Source organism: Perissodus microlepis, chromosome 17, assembly GCF_051167445.1.
Source record: "Perissodus microlepis isolate ML-2025 ecotype Zambia chromosome 17, ASM5116744v1, whole genome shotgun sequence".
NCBI lineage: Eukaryota > Metazoa > Chordata > Actinopteri > Cichliformes > Cichlidae > Perissodus > Perissodus microlepis.
In genome coordinates this window covers 16,730,365-16,752,269 of record NC_140477.1, presented here as the reverse complement: position 1 = coordinate 16,752,269, position 21,905 = coordinate 16,730,365, and the positions used below count along the sequence as shown (strand labels likewise).

Sequence of the window (21,905 nt, the reverse complement as noted above, 5' to 3'; positions counted from 1 at the left end):
TAAGTCTGTTAAATTACTAAACATCCTGTATTCATAGTTTTTATCATTAGAATGTGAAAGCATTCTTTCAGCGAGTTCGTCTTTAAGATCTAAATATCTAATTGCATAAATATTAGTGCTTATTTATATATATATATTTTATGAAACCCAAACTAATGCTGAATGTCTAATTTAGAGCAATTTAAAATGAAAGAAATAAGTTTCAGGTGCAGCGGAGATAGCAAGGTATAATGGTTTCTTCCACTCTAAACTCAGTCTTGCTGGTTGTTACCAGCAAATTTAAAGGTTAAAGCTAGAAGAGAAATGCAACAAAGTTGCATAATTTAAAAGAAATACTTTGTATCTCCACCACAAATGTCCTTTTTAAAATCATTTTTCTGTTTGTCACATGTCGTCTTTTCATACAAGCAGACGTGGCTCAGCTGAGATGTCAGCCACAGAGTGCTGAGGTCAAAGGTTGCTGGAGTCATCAAAAGGGTTGGAAATCACCGACTTGTGAATGAGCATGAAGAGGGGCAGGTAGGCCAAGAAGTCCAGCAGGTCCAGAGGAGGAATGTGCTGCAGCTCCAGTCTGACGGCCACCTCCTGATCCAGGTGGATGCCCCCGGCCTTCAGCTCCAGCAGCAGCTGCTCTGCGCTGATGAAGCCCTTCTGAGCACCCACATCGCCCTGCTGGTCCTCCAGGAGGAACAGGAAAAGTTGCTGCAGGAGTTAATAACAATCATAGTTTTTGACATGACCTCAAACATGGAAAACTGGCTCTGGTCTTGCTCTTTGAACCACTTGTGTGTTGTTATTGTGTGTGTGCTCTTTAGGGGAGCCTCAGATTACCACAGGCTGTTTCTAGTCTTTTTTGAGTGCACCTGTTTGCACAGTTAATGCAGTCAAGGTACTAATTGTCAGACGCGGAGGCGGAGTTGGGGTGGGAGGGTTATAATCCCTCTGGCAAACACCCCATTGCTGCCCCCCCCCCCCCCCCCAAACTTCTCCAGTTAACAACCCTATCCCTAACAGCTCTGTAATTACAAAGCCTCCCCTACCTGGCCAGGGGCTCAGTTTCCAAACCCATGGCTGCAGGCTTTCATGTTCCTCCTGCCTTTCTATTGCTCAGTACTTCCTTCTGTGACTGAGTACTGGGCCAGCTGGTAGATCCATCCTGGTCCATCTAAGATGAGCCGTGTGTCTCAGGCTGATTACAGGGCTGGGCGGAGTGGACGGCATGTTCACTGCTGGGCACTTTAATGAGATTAAGGCTGTGCTAATCTATGAAAAGGGAAAGGCACCCCTCTCTTTCTCTCCCTGACTTGCTTCCCTCATTTCTATGCATGAGGGGTGAGTGCCTCTCATAAAAAAAAGCTTGCTGTATAAAGGATGCCTTGGAATTACTCTTCAAAGTGTTTGCCAGCATTTATTTCATTATAATTATACCAGCGAGGCCATGAAAAGAGGCGGGGACGGCGTGTGTGGAATAAATGTGACTAATGTGTGAGTTAATCTGATGTTGCATTGAGGGGACATCATGGAAACAAACTCCAGAGTGTAAACATGAGGCAAAGGAAGCTTTCACTGCACCTTAGCTTTGAAGAGTCTCACTTCCAAGGATCGGAAGTCCATGCTGCTGATTAGTGATCGCATAAACTCGCTGAAAGGAAAAAGCAAAAATAAGAACATGAGCTGAAAACTTTTCAAGGTTTAATTCTGCCTGTAGAGAAATCACATCCAGGATATCTTCACTTTTAAACTCATGTATCCAAGTCCAAAGTGAGATTACCCTGATGATGTAATCAGGGTATTTTTCAGGCTTTGGGAAACTCCCGAAAGAGAGGAGCTACGTTTATATCTTTATAAAGCTATAAAGTGAAATCACAACGGATCTGAGAGCTGCTTTGAAATAAGGCTTTACTGCCAGTCAGATAAATTCACAATTAAAATGTGATTTCTTAAACGTTACTTGTCTTAAAAGTAGTGCAGTACGTTACTTACTTACTCACCGGAAAAAGTAATTGTTGCATTACTTTGGCATTATTCTATAACATGACCTGAAATACATTGCTACACAATTACCAGCTAACAATATAAACCTGAGGCTACAGTCCCACATACTGACATAAATCCCTATCCTAATGAGGACACACAAGATCCAATGCAAAGCTGGAAACGAGCCCAAAGAGCCACAGTGATTCTAGCCGGTTCCAGAGAACAGGAGCTGGCGAACACTCAGTGTTGAGTAAATGTAACACGAGTAACAACACAATTAACTGTAATGTAATTAATGAAGTTAGTACAATTTAGCTACATTACTACATTACTGACAAGCGTAATGTGATTACAGTAACATGTTAGTTTGGAATGTGTTACACCCAGCACCGGTTACAACACTGCAGATCATTAAAACAAAACGTTTGTAACAGAAATGATTGTAATGTTTAATGCCTAACGTGCGCTGTTTGTGTCTATAGAATTGTTTATTATTCTTTTTAAATAAGAGGGGAAAAAACACAAGTAGTTTACTGGCCTAAAGATTAAAAACATAAAAAAGACCCTAAATAATCCCATACACAATACAAGCTACCAAATTGTATGACACACACTTGTACATCATGTGGATGCACATCATTTAGTTCATAGAACATCTGCTTTTTTTTTTAGAGCTATTTATAACCTTATTTTCATTTTTTTAAATTTATTGTTTAAATGCATTTATTTATTTGTTTGTCAAGTCATTTGTATTTCTGCAGCCCAAAATCACATATAAAGGTTTCATGGTTTTCAGAGACACATGTTTAACTGTTTAACATCGAGTGTATAATATCTGATACATGAGGTTTATTTTGGCATTATTTCAGCCCTGCGTCAGACTGGCGACCTGTCCAGAGTGTACCCCACCTCTTGCCCTGTGGTAGCTGGGATGGACTCCAAACCCCCCGATTCTGATAAGGTTTAGAGAATGGATGGATGGATGACAGTTATTTCATGGTTCAGGCTTTACAGAGTTAAAAAGAGACACATACAAAACTCCCTAATGTTTTGAAACAGATAAAAACAACATATTATTTTTAAATTTGGAAGATTCCTACATCTAACCAAACCAAATAGTGTCTGAAATATGTTTTTCCAACAGAGCTTATTTTTTGCAATAACTGAAAAAAAAAAAAGAAGAAATATGATCAACTTTTTGCAGAGGAAACCAGATTAGGGTTAAGTTTATTTACACATTTCCAGTTTGTATAGTTTTGCTATTTGATTGCAAACCTGTTCTGACTTCATAATACAGACACAAAAGTGGCTCCATGAGCCTCCAGAGCACGCTGCACTAATTCTTTTATTGACTAAGTCATGAAGTGTAAAAGAAGAGAGCAGCTGGCCTTTAAGGAGGGAAACATTTGGACAAACGGGGTTGTTGTGAATACAAATAATTGTGGTCATGTAATCGCTCCAAAAATAGGAAAAACTTTGGCGGCATTTTTTGGCGGGTTTGTCCTGTGCGACGTCGTGTTTACAGGAGACGTGATGGTAAAATGTTCTGAGTCCATTGTGGTTGTTCACAGTAGCCAAACAATGCGTGGGCAAACGGGGACACCCCGCCACAGTAACGGATAAAACTGCTCTGGTTTTGAGTCCATGTGGAGGTTTGGGGAGGGGTGTCAGCGACCGGACGCACACTCTGCAGCAATGTGACAACTCGCAGACTGGCACAATCTACGTCTGCTCGGATAATTAGAGGGAGACTGGTCCGATTATGTGGGCACAGGCCTCTCCTGTCCAGCGTGTGGCACAGCGACGGCCGTCCCTTCTCTAACGAGCGCCCAGTGTTAATGAGCCCCTCCTCGCCGAGCGCTCAATGGCCTGTTAGACCAAAGAATGGCTGAGCACCAGGCCATCGAGTGCAGTGCACGCCTGAGTGCTCCCAGCTCCATGATTGGCCCTTGTCCTCCAACCACGGTGCAGGCAGGGGCTTGATGGGGATGAAGAGAGACAGGGCAGCTAATGATTATTAATTGCACTTGGTTTGCAGTAAAAGAGTCCAAACGCTGGTGCGCTAAGGACACTGGCGTGATAATGGCTCGCGTAAATGAGGGGCGAGGGGACCGATGATGGACTGCAGGGAGGATAATAGCAGCCTAACCCATTTTCTTTTGTCGGACCTCCTCTGGCACCCCGCTGTGGCCAGCACAGCAGACTTCTCGCTTGCGTAATACTCCCCAAATTTTGGCGGTCCCCTCGCTGGGGAGCCAGCAAAGCAGGAGGTGAAGGGATGCAAACATATCCTGACCTAGTTCGACTTGACAGAGTTGAGGGTTGTTTTGGGATATTCTGAGCAGGCTGACGGGTGATGGGAAACTCTATCAGACAGTTTACGTAGCGGGGAGATCGTCAGCGTGAGCTTCCAGCGAAAGCACGAGGATGAGCCGGCTCCGCTCGATGCCGTTCGGGAATTCTGCATGGTAATGTGCTTCCCGTCAGACCACGTGATGCTGCCTGAGGGAATGTGGCGCTGTGTGAGGTGGACTTGTGAGGAAGCACAATGCCACACAGGGACAGATGGCCTGAGTCAAGGGCCAAAACAGGAGAGCACAGAGAGGGTGAGAGGGAGGCAAAAAGAGAGCCGGAGAGACGAGAGACACGAGAGGGGAGGACAGTTAAAGATGAAAAGAAAAGAGGAGAGCAAACGGGGGAGGAGGAGGAGGGTGTAATTACTGTGCCGTTAAACTGCAAGAAACATCTATGAACATGAGGGAGCCACCTCCTCTAAGCCCTTCATGATCAGAAAGGCTGATTGTGTAACTACTGTTGCAGCTCATTTCAAAGCTAGGATTACAGACAACAGGATTAAGTGAAACAGGTAAGAGGATCAGCTGAGTTCAGTTGGGATGAGACGGCAGAAGGATGCTATTGTTTTCTCCTTGTTTAGGAGGTGGCGATAGGAGCGCTGATCTCCTCTCTTCTTATCATTTAAATCGCAGAAAGGAGTTCTGTGAAAAGAGGTTTAATATGGACATTCATTATCATTACTATAATTGCCTCTATAGAGCGCAGACACCCTGGGCTTTCTGTGCCAGCGAGGCAGCCAGTCTACAGGCCTCCTCTAATGCACCACACAAAGGGGCTGGCCGTAAATCAGAGGACCCGTGACCCTGGCCCCGTACTCGCTGAGAGGGAGCTCTCACTCTGGGGTGAAGGTTTTGGGTGCAGGCCTTGACCCTCGGGGACCTCTGGTGCTGGCTTGGCTCCACACTCTCCTGTGTGTAGGAAGCTATAGAGCCCGGGGCAGCGAGAGATCGCTGTGTGTGGGAATCTGCGACATATGGGGCACAATGCAGAGACACAAGGACGCGGAGGCCGAGCGCCGCCCGAGCAGGGTTCAGGGTTCGGTTATTTTCACGATCTGTTCGCCTGCAAATTCTTTTTTCTCCCGTTTACGCCGTGAAAAGTGAGAAAGGAGTGAAAACACCTGACATATAAAGAAAAACATTGAATACTTTTTTTCTTTTTACCTAAAAACACAGACACACAGCGAGCAGCCCCCTGGATTGTAGAGCGTTTGATATGAGGAGAATTTTTTTGTTTTGTTTTGTTTCAGGGTTGTTTTAAATTAATTAATTAATAAATTGTTGAATTTTTTTAATGTATTAATTGCAGACCAGCAGTCAGACAAACTACAATAAATACATTATAATGTATCAATTTTAATGATTTTTATATAAAATAACTACAGGTATATTTACCAAAAGCAATAATACTGTTATTTGAGGGTTTCCTGCAGACAACCAGATGTTATCTCTTTATTTTATATATAATTATATATAATCCTTTCATCCATCCTGTTCACTGCAGTCTGTTTATCAATACAAATAAAGATACTGCACATAAATAAACACACAGATGCTACTGGCAGCGGGGCCACAGTGGAGCTCTATAGGAACGGGAGAAGCACGAAAAAACATCAGAGAAAGTGGACACCTTCAAGCACCAACAACAGCGCACGTGAGAGTAACACACAGAACGGTCGTTTGTGACACAGTAGTCGACGGTCCATGTAGGCAACGACCCCAGAGTGAGTGTATGAAGACCCCTCTTACAAGAAAAGAGCCAAAGCTTGAGTTTCGAAAGCTAAAACCAGTTGAGCAGACTTGTTTCACGGCAGCAGTGCAGTCAGTGTTTCCTGTGATGCGCTCATTGGTCATCTTTGTAATAAAACCTAAAGACTAAAATTAAGAGTAGCGTGTGCCTTCATTAGCACAGGGATTTGTGTCACGGTGTGGCTGTAATGTTAGTTTTATACTGTTTATTTGGTAATTATATAACTTTTACTCTCTTTAAGGAGGCAATGCATTACTTTTTAAAAGTAATACAACACAGCTCTGTAAATAAATTTTTTAACTCTTTTACAGCATTTGCATCATTTTTCTAGCCGTTTTCTTCCAAATTAATGGACATATATGATATCGAACTTTTTCCTGGTAAGATAAGTTTGAATTAAGCCAAATTCTGGTGACTATTCAACATTGGTTTCAGCCCTTAAGGGCAAAGTGCACAGTTATCACATCCAGACTCGAAACCTTGACCTCTAAAGTCGTATAAAACATTTCTAAAAAGGCAAAGTGGATCAAAGAGAGTCCCACACACGATGGCAAAATCACTGGAACAAACTTGCATACACAGTCTTATTCTTATTTATGGGAGGTCAGTGACTCCTCCTCCGGCTTCTCTGAGGGGTGTGTTAGTTGGTCACTTACTCCATGGATGCAATTTTCTGTGCCAGGCTTGCAATTACAGCAAACAGCCTCAGGTCCACGAGCCCATCTGTCACTCTGAAGTCCACCATCTCCAGGATCTGAAAAAAAGAAAGAAAAGAAATCCAAAAAGCAAACCCATGCAACTGTTAAAGCATCGTGAATGTGTGATGTGAGCGCGTGCAGGCAAAGTGAAGACCCACCCTGTAGACGTAGATCTCTTCCTCTTCGGACAGCAGCTCAGGAGGGATGATGTTTTTAAGAGCGAGGAGGACCTGCAGACAGGAGATGTAGCCATCACCGTCACTGTCCTCCTGCAAAAGAAGACTGCCATTACCATCTTTAACTTAAAGGATTAAACAGGGAAAAATGCTGGGTACTATATAAAGAAACAACAGAAAGTTGTGATAGATGATTAAAATCTGTAGCTTGACCTTTACTTTCTTTATTACCTTTGGAAATAAATCCATCCAGTTTGAGGATGATTGGATTAACTGATTAATTAAAAGCCAACTTATTGTCAACCTTACTACCATCAGTGGGAAAAATTACATTATTACTAAAAGGAAGTTCAGCAAATTACAGTGAAAGAAAGAGAATATACTAAAGAATAAAGGTGAATATAAAACCCGAATCACACAGGCCTAGAGATCGGTCGCTAGAGGAAAACGTGTATTCCCCAACTAGTTGGAGAGTGGTTGCTCGAGGTTACACCACCAGATTGGTTGGTAGCAGATTGCCTCTAGTTTGCATGAATGATGCCAACTTGTCGTCTTTTCAGTAGTGAAACTTCAAAACGCAAACTGGAAACAGAAACATTTTGCCTTCAAACTAAAAACTGCGCTTTTTAAAACATGTTGGTTGTGGCGGTAAGGTGGAACTTTTAGTTTGAAGGGAAAACGACTCCAGGTTGCCTCATACTTTTTCACATTTCACTACTGCTTGGCGAGTAGTTGTCAACTGTTTGCAGACAAGTCGCCGTCTTCCATGCTAACCACCAAAGCAATCACTAGCATAGAAGGCTTTTGGTGCTTTCACCTAGTAACAACCAGCAAAATCCAGCAACCACTCGGCAACCAGTTGCAGAGCATAGTGGTTAAAGTGGAAAAAACGTTAAATATTTTACAAAAAAGCAAAACAAAAACTCAAAACTTGAGATTTAAAGTCGTTTCTTTTGACTTTTCGTTTCGACCCTTGGAAATATTTTAGGTGACCAAGGTGTGAATTATCACATTAATTAACTAGCAGAATCTTTTCTTAAGGCTGAAATCTGTTTCAACCTTCTTTTAATACTCATTGGTTTTCTTTGTTGACTGTGATTGCGAACTGGAAAAAAGTGATTTTTCTTAAATTCTGAGATAAACATTTTTACTGTTTTCCTAAATTTTGCAAGCCATTGCTACCGTTAGGAGAAAAAAAAATCCTTATTTCTGGGAGGGAGAGCAGCAAATTACAGTGAGTGAAACAGAATATCCTAAAAGAAAAAGGGGAATATAAAGGGTTTAAATCCCTTTTCACTTACTGCTTCAAAAGCCCTTTTGTACTCGGCCAGCTTCTCCTGACTGAAAATGCAGTACTTTGCCAAAAAGTCGACTGGAAAGAGAAGAAGACAAAGGCAAAAGTTGAGAGCTAGGGGAAGCCATGTTAACTGTACTCTTAGACAAACTAAATTTCAGACGGTGAATTCATCATCTTTATGCGTGATAGTCAAAAGAAACATGCAGCTCGAGTAACAATGTCAGGCTTCTCACGGTGTGTGCATGTGTGTGTGTGCAGAGTGGATTAGGGCAATATTTCTCTCCTCTGGTCGCACCGGGGTCAGGGAGGGGGGACAATACGGGGCGAGAGGTTCACAGGACGTCCAGTTGACCAAGATCGGGGAGGAGGGAGCGAAGGAGGGGAGGAAGGGGGTCAGAGTGGCACTTGGCTGCTGGGTCTTTATATGAAGACAGAAAGTGAGATGAATAGATGCAGCGGTCAAGGCCTCGAAATGAACGGCACTGCTGTGGTTGAATAGGGAAAAGGTTTTTCCTGAGTTTGAGTATATTAGAGGGAAATATTAGCATTTGTATTAAATCATTTCTGCTTAGGAAAAACACTGAAAAGCGCCTAGACCCTAAACCCTAGGGGTTCAGTGAGTCGGTCTCAGGGGTTTGGCAGAGCCTCCGCCGTGACATGCACGGCTCATTTTGTGCACCAGTAAAAAACATATCTATGTCTTGAATTTGAAAAAAATCATATTTTATTTTTCACTAAAGAGGGGTTCAGTGAATGTGCATATAAAACTGGTGGGCTTCAGTACCCCCAACAAGGTTAAGAACCACTGGCCTAGACTGACCACTTTTCTGAGGTTTCTGTGATAGCAAACTTTTTCTACTTTCTATTTTTAATTTTTTTCTATTTTCAGGACTTAAAAAAAAAAAACAAAAAAAAAAACGCTGTTTCCAGATGTGTTCAAAGATCAAAGGCATAACATTTAACTCTGGTGATGTCAACTTGTGTTGTTTACAACTTCAGTTCTATTTCTTCATTTTAAAAAATGAATCGCTTTAACAAAATTCTATGGCCTACATACTGAACTTAGATAGAAACAAAGTTTCGACCCTCGCTCTAGTATCAACCCAATAACGATATGCTTCCCTGTACTGACAGCAGTTTGTCCACTTGTGGGTCTACTGGGAGGCAGGTTTCCATGCAAACTCTACAGTGGAACTAGATGGATATAATGGGAAAGCTTTTCAGAGGCTCAGCTGTTTTCATATATTGACTTTAGTATATTTAATGAAGCCAGACAAAATGTTACCTTCAGTTTTTTTGAGTTATAGACCATCGAACTGCATTGTTGTGGCAACAAAGTCTTTTCTGATAACTTGCTGTGCATTTTTTTGGCACATTTGGGGTAAATGTTACAGCTGTTTGATCACCATATGGAATTGGTGGCTGGTCAAAACAACTTCTGGCATATGAACGGTCTTCTTTTTATTTTAAAACCAGGCTAATCTTCTAGGCATCACTTTTGCCCTTCTAGAAGAGTTTTTAAAAAAACATGTATTTTTTTTTTATGGGGCATTAACTAAACTGTAGATTTACAAGTTTCCCAAGATACCAAGTATATCAAGCTGGAGTTTATTTACAAGATGTACAAAAAAAAAATTCTTTTTAGGAGTTGATTTTCAAAAGAGAAAGTTGTAGCTTGTGAGTGAGAATCATTATTATAACAATGTAAAGCTACCCAAAGGAAAACAGAAGGGAGATAAACATGCCAGCAGATTATAATACAGTCCTTTTGCATGCAAAAAAGCAAAGTACAGAAACAGTATCTGCTAAATTCAATTCTATATTGTTTTAAGTGATGTTTTTATGCCACTTTCATGTAAAGACTCCTTTTAAACATACTCTATTAGGAGAAAAACATGAGCTTATTTCCCTGATTCAGTGCAAAAATCCCAAATGTAAAAGCGATGATTACACGAGGGGCACAAACTGAGACAAATCGCACTCATGAATATTTCAGCAGGCAAATTTGTTAGGGAGAGCGACTCCGTATAAAAAGCGAGAAGGGGGGTTAGAAAACGGGGCTTTTAAGCTGCTGCCACTTCAATTTAGGAGATGCGAATGAGTCTACTGAATAATGGATCTATTCATTGGTGTGAAGAAGAAAGAGAAGCAACAGAGTTGATATCAGTCTGGACTTAAACCTCTGGACCTCTGGGGTTTCTCTCCAATGGCAGGGGGGCCTGTTTGAATCTGCCATTTATCAGCTTAGGCCTAATCAAAACCAGGCCTCCTCTTTTCACATGCTAAATGTTACATTCGCATCCAGTCAACTTGACTTGTTAAAGCTTGATTAATCAAAAAAAGCAAGGCGGCCTGCCTTCTTCGCATCTGTTTGCAAATATCTGCGATGAGACGAGGGTGCGGGACGAGGATCTGGAGGGACACATGCGTGCAGCCGCAGCTCGGCCTGCAGCGGGCCCGGGCGGGGATTTAAAGGCTTTCCTCATCCTCCTCGGTGGCTGCATCAGTGCACCGGTCAATCTGCTAAAGTGAACTGGCACCTTGTGTGACACAGTGAATGGATCCTCCTCCTCTTTTTTCTGAGGAGGCTGAGGTTCACTGACCATCTGGAGGAGAGTGAGCAGCTGACCTGTGCTGACGTCTGTGAGTCCACAATGACAATATGAGGTTACACACACACACACACACACACTGATAGAGCTAATAATTAAAACCATCCAGGCGTATATAAGGTGCATTTTTAAAATAATTTTTCCGATCATTTACTCAGGCAGGATCTTTTTTTTTTTTTTTTTTTTTTTTTTTAATTTTTGCACTCCATTAGACTTTATATTTTGAGACTTCACCCCAGAAATATATGACAACACAGCTAGCTACAGGAAACCACAATCTACATTTAAAAAAAAAACTCCACTGAATACTCCCCCCCTCTTTTTAGCAAAGGAAATTACACTCAATATAAAATGACTAATTTCTTTTCACTATTCAATTTGGTTTCATTTATATAGCACCAAATTACAACAGCAGTCACTTCAAGGTGCTTTATATTTTTAAAGTTAAAGTTAAACTATTAGACAACCCCTTATGAGTAAGCACTTGGCGACAGCAGGAGGTAAAAATTTTCTTTTAACAGGAAAAACATTTCCAGCAGAACCAGGCTCAGGGAGGGACGGGACAATATATATTATATTCAGTGTATGCATGGACAGTTTTCAGGGTGAAAATGTCAGAGGTCACACGAGAGTGGCCAGACTGCTTTGAGTTGACAGAAAGGCTAAAGTACGTAAAACAAAACTCACTACATCAAGGTATGCAGAAGAGCATCTCTGAAAGCACAACCCTGAAGCAGACGGGCTCCAGCAGCAGAAGACCACGCCAGGTGCTATTCCACTACAGGCTACAATTCACACGCTCTCAGAAGATGGGGAACATTGCCTGGTCTAATGATACGCATTAGTTAAGCTACAAACATGTTTGCATTCTTAAAATTTAAACTTAAAACAATATGGCACATTTGTGCACAAATATTCAAGCATGTTAACCGATACTCTAAATCTGAGACATTAAATTGATGAAGTTTTGCTACTGAAACTCTGCTATATCCCATGATGTTAATGCATCTGAAGTTTTATGTAACAAAGCAAGATTTTGGTCTTAGATCAAGACCTGCTGTTATTAACAACAGTATATTATATATATGTTTTGCCTCATAAACACATGTTAATGTTACAATACAAAAACTAAATAAATGAATAAATCACTTGATTCTGATGGTGTCAGGTAGGAACTTTTCTCAGCTTTTACCAGAGCCAATGGTTCACATAAATGAAATCTGGGGCCAAACTGTCCTCCAAGCACTGCTTCCAGATGAAAACTGCACTTTATTTTCCACTTGTTTCTGTGAAACACGATGAACAAGGCTTGTTCTGAGAGTTAAAGTCGTTTGCTGGGGCTTCACCTTCAACATCAGCCTCGCCTTCTCTTTCAGCTGCTGTTTGCAGCGCTCAGGCTCACAGTGCAGTGGTGCTGGAGGAGGTTGGGGGGTCTGAGAAGCGCGTACTGTCAGGGAATCAGCTGGACAAAAGGTGCAGTGGAGTGAGAGATTGAGGGAGGAAGCGAGGCCGGGTGGAGGAGCGGGACAAAGCCGAGGCAGTAAAGCCTCCTGCCTGATAGCCTTATCTGATTCTACTCCAGCGCTTGATGGCTTTTTTTTCACCCTGCCTTTAAAGCGCACAGGTTGTGCCTTTGGTGTGAAGCCTAGCAGAAAATGTTAATCAAGAGAGGGACTGTGTGGAGAAAGGCGAGAGAAAGGGGAGAGTCACTCTGTTGAGGCCATAATCTGTAATGAGACCGAGGCGATTCAGTTGCAATTGAGAGAGGAAGAATGGGGCCATGATGATGATGATGAGCAGGGAGGTTCACTCTTTTACCGGCGTTTGTTTTTCTGTTTTGTTCCTTTTCTCTCGTGGAGTCAGTGCTCTTGCACCGGCACACAGCCGTGGGTCACAGCTCATTTAATACACACCCTCGGACATTGTTTCCAACGTCTGCAGCTGACAGATGAAAAATACTTCTGACTGCTCCACTGACCGTTATCAGTCTGTGTATGATTTATATTTCCCTCTATGGCAAATATTGATGCTGTTTCTAGTGATCACAGTTCTGAATAACGGCTGATGCAGCCCTCATTAATTATTCGCTTGTTTCTTGCAGTCTGTAGTAAATACAGAGGTTGTCTTAGTGCTGTGGAAAACAAAGCAGGAAGTGGACAATGCTTGTGCCGCACTCGGCAGTGAAACGTTTCACTCGCATGTGCAACTAGAAGTAGATGGACTGTAATGAAGGAAACAAACATGTAATAAAGTCACCATGACCAAGTCATGCCCAGCAGCATCTGTTTCATGGTGGATTTAAAGCCCTGCCTCTTTGCTGCGACCAAGAACGTGAATCCAGGTGGAGTGAAAGAAAGCATCTTTTCCAGAGTTGACGACATCTTTTTAATCATGTTTGTTATCAAAAGCTTTGAGGTAAGCCAATAAAAGTTAATTATCTGACCTCCTCTTCAAAACGTTAAACCCACCGGAGGTTTGTTTTAAATAGGCACAAAGCACCTGAATCAACAACAACAACAAAAAAAATAAATATGTGTTTGTATGCAGATAAACTGCTTCTCTAGTTCCCTTACCTCTTTATATTTGGCAGGTTTCTGATAAATCCTACTGCAGGCTGGCAGCAGCGGTAGGACCATGAATGTTAACCTTCTAAGACCCAAACTCTTTCATGGCATGTATTTTTAATTTCTTTTTGCTATTTGGGCCGATTGGGACCTGATGAATGTAAAAACAAAGAATGACATGATTTTTTTTTTTTTTTTTTACCTGATTTTTGTTTCTGAGAAAAATAAGATCCACATATAAGGACATTCTCTTTAAATTTTGATAGAACAGTGGCAGTATAATGTCCTCTTTAGTGGATATCAGGCTCTTGTAGAGCAAAATTTAGTATTTTGGTCTAGACAACCCAAAATGTGATGTCCACACATGTGAATGCCAGGTCCTAAGATGTTAAAGATTTTAGTTACCAATTACTCTGCATATTAACACTGTTAATAAACCATTAATAAAGCTACTTTCAGCAGCTCTTATATTCATTTGATTTAGCTGTGTTTTGCCCTTCCTGAGTCTCAATATCTGCTATTAATAACTTCTGCTCTTAAGGGTACCAGTCCTTTATAATTTAACCACCAAAGTGTTTTAAATTAACGCTTTGGTGGAATTTGTGCTCGATAATGGGGTTAGTTAGTTTTTCCACAAATTCTAAGCTAGTTACCTTTTTTCCCTTAGCTTTCACTTGTTGAATAGAAACAGCAAAACGGTCCAGTCTTGTAACTGAACAGCATACTAGAGACACAAATACATGTAAAATCAGACAAATCTGCAAAACTTTACCACCTGATCCCTGAATTAAAAACATAGTTTTTCTATGGTAATTTGAGTATATTTAATGAAATAAATGAAAGAGTGACAAGCCCTCAAAGTGCATGGGGGAGGGTTGAAATATCCCCCCCCCCCTCAACTCTGAGCATGTAACAGGATATATCATAGTTTCAGCAGGAAAACTGCACTTGGTTAAAGTGTGTGCTGTATTTACAAAAAAATTCCGGTAAGTTTTAGGGTTAAGCATAAAAATGTGCTTTTCTGGGAGTAAAAGTGAAATATGTGAAAACAGATCATCTCACCTAGTTCTGACTGTTTTGATGCCTTAAGTTTAAAATACAGCCCACACTCAATTTGTGCATACCTACTCAAAAACACCTCTGTAAAACAATGTAAGGCTGTGATGTATAACACACGGGCACACAGAGGGGTTCATTGTGTTTGTAACATGTCCACTTGTTTGTTGCTCTCTTTCCCGCTTAATCCCAGACTTTTGTTTCTGCTCACCATCACACTGTATGCTGTGCCCCATAATTCCTCCAACAAAGGTCACATTCAGCAGCAGAGAGGAGGTGACCTCGTTTTTAACAGCAGGAAGATGTCAGGGTGAAACATGCCCCACATATACGGGACTAAAATATGTGATTAAGAGCGCAGATTTAGAACAAAGTGCGTTCATACAGAAGCAGATAAACATGTTTTGACAGAATAAAATCTATGAAAAATGAGATGATTCTGTAAAAGTGATGAGACCCTATGTGTTAAGCAGGTGAGAGGAATGAGCTTTGAGCGTGTCATTACACAATAATATTGAATATATAGAATATAGATGAGGTGGAGATGTCAGCCTCCACATGAAAGATAGAAGTCTAAACAGATCAAGGTTAAACACCGGACTATAATACACCAGCAGGAGGTGCAGTCTATACTGAACACATAGAGTCAAATGTATGAGTAAGTTGTGTAACAGCAATAACGTTCCCCCTGTACCTGTACATTTTTCATGAAACCTACCTGAGTTCAGAGTTACAACAGACAACTCATGCATATTTAACTCAGCCTGCAAAGGATTAATATTAAAGAATAAACAGCTAACCTGTTATCTTTGTACTCACAAATTCAATGCATGTCACATTACGCATTAAATTAATTACATTTATTAGTTGATATTAAGTCCACAAAATACAAACTGCAGGTGTAGACATGAGGGAACAGCACAGGAGATCACATCAGGAGTAAAGGGGGAACATCGCAGGTACATTTTTGGTGGTTCAGAGTCTTTTTGAGGTGGTTCTGTGTCTCCTTATGTCAGTTCAAAGCCTACATCACATTTAGAAATGGCCTAATAGAATATATTGTTTAAGAGGAACTGTAGCCCACCGTTCACTCACAGTCCAGAAAGACTAAATTACAACAAGAAACTAAGTTACAGGCAGGCAATTGTATCACTGGATACATGGAAAACATTTATGGAGCTTAAAAACACCTTCAGAATGCCGACTTATTTTCTATACTAGCAGGTAAATAAGGAGCTTAGAAAACAGAAAACAAGAAGTGAGGTGGAATTTTGTCATCTCAGTGACTGTGGTGAAAGACTACATTATAATTATAACTGTTGCAAACATGGGGAATGCAAGAACTTTAAATGCAACTGGTTTTTTTTTTAAAGGTCACCAGTGTTCAAAACACAGTGTAGCAGAATTAGGTACTACCGTGCTAAAACAGGTGACGGTACAGCAGCATTATCCTTCAGCCTCTGTTGTTTCTACATGGACACATGACTCCACCCCTCACTTTCTCCAAAAAGACTGTGTTTGTGTGTGTGTGTTGAAGGGGGGGGGGGGGGGGGGGGGGGTTTAAAGCTCTGGTAGGAAAACAAACAAAGACGCACGTAGCGGCCACACTCCTGATTCTGGCTGCACGCCATCGGCCTCACCACAAACCACAACTTACGCTTTCCACGTGCACACACGCCTATGACCAATCAGCTCCTGCCGCAGATCCTCCTGATATGCTCCCAAGAGTCCAAATCATCTGCTTTGCTGCAATACCTGATCTCCAGAGATAACCTTACAAAGACAAATCATTTGCTATTATTGCCCTGCCGCTCCTTGACATTGTGCCATTAATAAGGCCATTGTCGAGGGCACTCTCTGTTTGGACACCATATAATAGACGCTTTGACAGATTTACTTTGCTCTCTCCCTCTACCCCTTCTTCTTTTTCTCTCTTATGAATACAGCGGGCATATTCCACGGTCCTGCTCATCAATAGACAAGCTGTTTGTTTGCCTAGTCATTCTGGACTGATGGTAAATACATAGAGGTATGCCACACCAAAGGCTGAACAAACAGGACTTACATAAAAGCACTGTACCTGAACGCACACTATGGACATCCCCCTGCAAACACGTAACTATTTCTATGACCTCTTGTTACCTGCTCTTTAAGCAACTGGTCTTTCTTGTTCACTTTCTCTTTAATTCACTGTTTGGAGCCAACAATTAGACATCAACCCACAGGTAGAAAACAGTAACGTGGGCTGGTGGTGGTGGTGTTACTGGGTGGGGTCAAAGTGAGGCTGGTTTCACGGCTGGCAGGTGTTCCATATCAACAATGGCATTCATCAGAGACCCACAGGGTCCCTTCCACCACAGCCAGCCGCTGGCTAACAGGCACGCTTTAGCAACACAAAGGAAACCACAACTACTTGACATCCGCTTGGGTTGTCCATTGGAGATAGAGGTGAATGGAGCCCAAAGTGGCTTTTAGAAGTCCAGAAACTCATTAGCACTACAACTTTGTCAGCTAGACTCTTTGACACAGTTCAAATCACAGCTGAAAGTCTATCAGTTTTCATCTGAATGTCAGATATAACCTTCCTGTTTTACATCCTTATTATTCTTATTTTTTGTGCTGTTCTTGTTGTTTTGTGTTTCAAGGTGATTCTGAGTGTAAATAGTTTTTTATTTTTGAGAAAGTAAATATTTCTCATTAATTTTATTCCATTTCTACATATGTTGTTTTATATTTGTTCATTTGAAACAGTTTTTGGAACTGGAGTTCAAGGCTTTCAGTACCCACGGTGAATTGGAACTGACATGAACCCTAAAGTGGAGGCCTTTAAAAGGTCTCTTAGGGGCGATTGTGGCTCAAGAGTTGGGCGTTCGCCTTGTAATCGGAAGGTTGCCGGTTCGACCCCTGGCTTGGACAGTCCCGGTCGTTGTGTCCTTGGGCAAGACACTTCACCTGTTGCCTACTGGTGGTGGTCAGAGGGCCCGGTGGCGCCAGTGTCCGGCAGCCTCGCCTCTGTCAGTGCACCCCAGGGTGGCTGTGGCTACAATGTAGCTTGCCATCACCAGTGTGTGAATGGGTGGATGACTGGTTGTGTAAAGCGCTTTGGGGTCCATAGGGACTAGTAAAAGCGCTATACAAATACAGGCCATTTACCATTTCCTTATCATCAGTGAGAGGAGATTTACTGGTCCATCTACGCTCATACAAGCGGTGTTTAATGCCCAAAAGAATGACATCATAAATACAAGCAGTGAAAAGGAGGTTCTTCTCAGTCAGGAGTCCCTCTTTTTGACCCCCTTCCTCACCTCCTCCCTCTCATTCTCAGGTGTGACATGATGGAGTAAGTAATGGGAAAGGTTATCCTGTTCTTATTTAAGGGAGGTTGGAAACGAAGCCTGTCTCCTAGATCAGACAGCTGCTACATGCTAAGCTTGTATGTTTTGATTAATTTTTAGTTTTTAACTGGTTTAGGGAGGAATTCTTTTTTGGCTTATTTGCATTACCTCATTTTGTTCCTTTTGCGCCTCTTGTAGCTTAGTTTATGTTTGCTTTCAAGTAAAAATAATATGAATCTGGGGTGTGGCATCCTCTTTCTGCTGTGGTCACAGAGCTTAGATGAGTTTTTCTTTTCCTGCTCGTGTCCGTAACAATAAGGTCATTTACCCAGGCATGGCATGCCCAAAAAGTACACACAGTACTTTTCAAAAGCAGGAGGTCCTTTGCAAAGCTTTCGGGGAATCAGGAGCCATAATAGCTTATTTCAGGAAAAAAAAAGATTCTCTTTAGTGGAGTCCCAGCATAAAAAAGGGCACATGAAGCATATAAAGCACTATTTAGGTGCCACTTATTCTATAAAAAGGGGGCACAGAAGATTAAAGGTGAAAAAGGTTTTACTTTTTTTTCTGTTGTGTAAGAAACCAACAGCTCATCACATGAAATCTTCTCTTTGTGCCTGTGTACATACTGTCTCTGCTTTGACTCATCTCTGCAGAATGACTCCAGACACGAGGCGCACGGCAGCGATTGCTGACTGATGACAACCTGGAGTGTCACGGGACTGAATGGACAAAAACATTACAGGTGTAGGGGTGGGGGTGGATTTTGGGAATCCTTTGGCAAGGGCTCGGTGCCGAACAAAACAAGAACAATTATGTCCTTTTTAGAGACTAATGAGGGGCCACAGTTACAAGAATGAACCAGAGGGAGTTCACAGACATACAGATACAAGCCACACACAAGGACAAACACGAGAAAACAAAAGGACCCTTGGCAGACAAAAATACAAAAATGAGCCAGGAGAGAAAACACAGCAGCCAATCACACAAGCACAGTCACTGAGTGCCTTCAATTTTCAATGCTAATAATTTTGTGTTAATTCTAACCAAAACTGTTTTTCTAAACCTGAAAAATAAAGAAAGAATCCTTCATATTGCATCAATACAAGGAATCTATTTTTTATACAGAAGACAAAAGATTTCAAAACTAACTGGATTTATTTGATGTTCATAATATGGAGAGAAAAATCTCAAGGGTTTTTTTTCCCACCCCTTGAGAGTCTTGTTACTTTATTAATGTACATACAATTTTTATTAGAATTACTTTTATAATAAAAAACTATATTAAAGCAACATATTCACAGCCTGGTACAACAACAGGTTTGGTCTCTGTGGACAGGAAGTCCTTTAATTTTAGCATTTTATAATTCTTTATTTATTTAAAAGGGACAGTGAAGCTTAACATAGTCCAAATATAAAATATCAAATGATGTACTGCACATAAGCTTATAGCTATTGCTCACTTCCAGCCATTGCCCCGTGTTGGGCTTACATTCACAATACACAGTTACACCATTCACTTTTTTAATCACCTGTTTGGATGTAATTGAGGTGTTATGTTGGGAGTGGGGCTAATTTGATTGACAGGTGTGCACGCGATGCTTTCTAGAGAACTTTTAATGGAATTATCTCACTAGTGTTACAGAATCCAGAGCATTTGTGCTTTCTATTGTTAGCAAATAAGTGTATAAGTGTTGGTATATTTAAATATAGTAAATGTGCTATATCTAGCTTTAAAAACCTCCAACATGCATCAAAATATAGAGAAACCAATGGGCTACGTCAAGGTAGAGGATAGCTGGACTAGTTTGTATTTCTTTCCTAGTCTAATTGACCACAAGGGCACATTCATATAGCATCTGATGCTACAGACATTGGTGGATCGACTGAGTGAAATTTGGGGTTTAGTATTTAGTTGAGCAAAGGTATTTTGAATGTTATCATTTGTTTTTGAGATTTATATTTAGCCTTATTAGATTGCAAGAGTGGAATATAGTGAGAGAGTGGAGAACGTTTGAAATAAATGGTCTGAGGCAGAATCTGAGAAAGCAGTCTGTGGTTAGGGCATAGCAATAAGTCAATAGTCACTCTCTTTTCCCTCCATTTTTGTCTCCACCAAGCCCTGACACCCGTTTATTGTTTGATAATGAGGTAATGAGAAAATTCAGTTCACAGTGTGTTTTAGGAGCATTTCTCTGAAAACAGATGTCATGCTCCGGTCAAAAATAAACAGTGACAGTAGACACACACACACACACACACACACACACACACACACACAGTAACCACAGTGCACACTCCTGTAACAACACAAAGGCTATCCATTAGTAATAACCTTTCTGCAAAGTAGCGAGGCCAGCTGCTGGGTTCTCCATCCTGCTTGATTACTCTCTGAACAAACCTGTCCAATCAGCCCTATTCATGGGTGCCAACACTCACATGCCAACTCTGACCTGACTGACCTCCGCAGAGGGCCAGCCCCTTCAGACTTGACCTTAGGTGTAGATGCTTATTGTCGGAGCTGCTGTCCCCAGCGCTCTTACAAAGGCTCGGATGCCAGAAATTAGGCACTTGAGGGAAACTCGAGAACTCCTGGCTAAAACTCCTGCTTGCAGAAAAAAGGCAATTGTAAAAATCAAGTGCTGTAATTGAGGGTAAATTTTTGGAGTCGAGAGGAGTGTTGGTAAATGCGTTTGTGTTTTTTATGCATCGTCTATTAAGTGAGGCAAAGAAGAGGGTTGGCAGACAGACAGATTCAGCGTTCAAATATTGCTGTCCATTCTCCCTGCAGCACAGACTACACTGCCCATGAGGCTACATTCTTTAGGACGATGCCTGTAACACTCTGCCTATTGCCTTCATATTAAATCATTTTTGTGAATAATTTTTTAAAATATTTCCTCACGTCATTATGCGGGCCGCAAATAGGGGTGACATGGGCCGTGAGATTGAGACCCAGGCATTACTGCCTCTTAATGCGTGTTTTGTTTGGGGCGTGGAAACCAAAAATAGAGAGGGCATAGCCGAACATATGAAACAGGAAAATACCGCCGTGTAATCCCTTTATTTCAGCAAAGTAACTGTATTCTAAATACCACCTTTTTAAACGGTAACTGTAACGGAATACAGTTACTCGTATTTTGCATTTTAAATACGTAACGGCGGTACATGTATTCCATTACTCCCCAACACTGTACACAGAGGCTTGTGCTCTTAAGTAGGATTCATACTCCTGCATTAAATATATTCTGTAGTTACATCATACACGCAAAAATGTCAGAAACTGTATGCCATGAGCAAAAGCCACGCGCCTCCCCATAAATCTAACTACAGGTTTTGTCAAAGGCTTGTGGTAGGTTTAGTTCTGTTGTAGCACTTGTGAAAGAAACTCCAGAGCTAGCTAGTGTTTAAATGCATACAATGATATCGGCTTTATAGCTCTATATATTTGAAATTGTGGGCCCACTTTAATCTGAAACTTGCCTTTCTGGCAGTATACACAAGTTTAACTGGACATGTAATCGCTGAGATATCGCAAGATTACAAAAAGAAGTCCAGATTCAACAGTATAGTTTTTCTACATGATAATGAGAAATGCTGCTGTAGTAAAAGAAAGAAATCTGTCACTACCACTCTTTGGTAAGAGTTTTGTTAGCTCATTGTTCAGACTGTCCTGTATAAACTGAAGAATTCATTTTCTTATTTTGGTTAATTCTTTTCTACTGTGTATCTAGTGTAAAATTTCTGTAATAGATTTTCCAAACCATTCTGGGGGGGGGGTTGGAGTCTTTGTCAGGCCAATTTTGGCCCCTGGGCCTTAAGTTTTTTATGTTGAGCTGATATCTCTTCGATACAACACACAAATGTTTTGGAAACACATCACATTGATGTATTTAGTTAATTCTGCAAGATTTGAAACTGTTTTGTCATGGTCTGGGTGAGCGGCTGGAAACTTCCACTAGGTTCCTGAACTTCCCTGGTCTCCGCCCATGGGAAGGGCCACCACATCCTCTACCACCTGGAGCTGACTGAGCTAATTAGGCTGGGAGATTTAAGCTCTGTGCTGACATCGCTTCTCCACCAGTT

The 21,905-nt window shown here is 41.4% G+C and overlaps 1 protein-coding gene across 1 annotated transcript in view; it reads right to left on the bottom strand.

Annotated features, from left to right (window-relative positions):
• Positions 1-352: 352 nt before the first annotated feature.
• Positions 353-21,905, bottom strand: part of LOC146369432 (uncharacterized) — a 63,984-nt gene continuing 42,431 nt past the window's right edge. The window contains exons 11-15 of the mRNA XM_084910752.1: positions 8,257-8,327; positions 6,938-7,048; positions 6,738-6,835; positions 1,573-1,642; positions 353-702 (exon numbers count right to left, since the gene is read on the bottom strand). Coding sequence (XP_084766878.1) covers positions 451-702; positions 1,573-1,642; positions 6,738-6,835; positions 6,938-7,048; positions 8,257-8,327 — 602 coding nt within the window. The 3' untranslated portion in view covers positions 353-450. The remainder of the gene's footprint in view (positions 703-1,572; positions 1,643-6,737; positions 6,836-6,937; positions 7,049-8,256; positions 8,328-21,905) is intronic.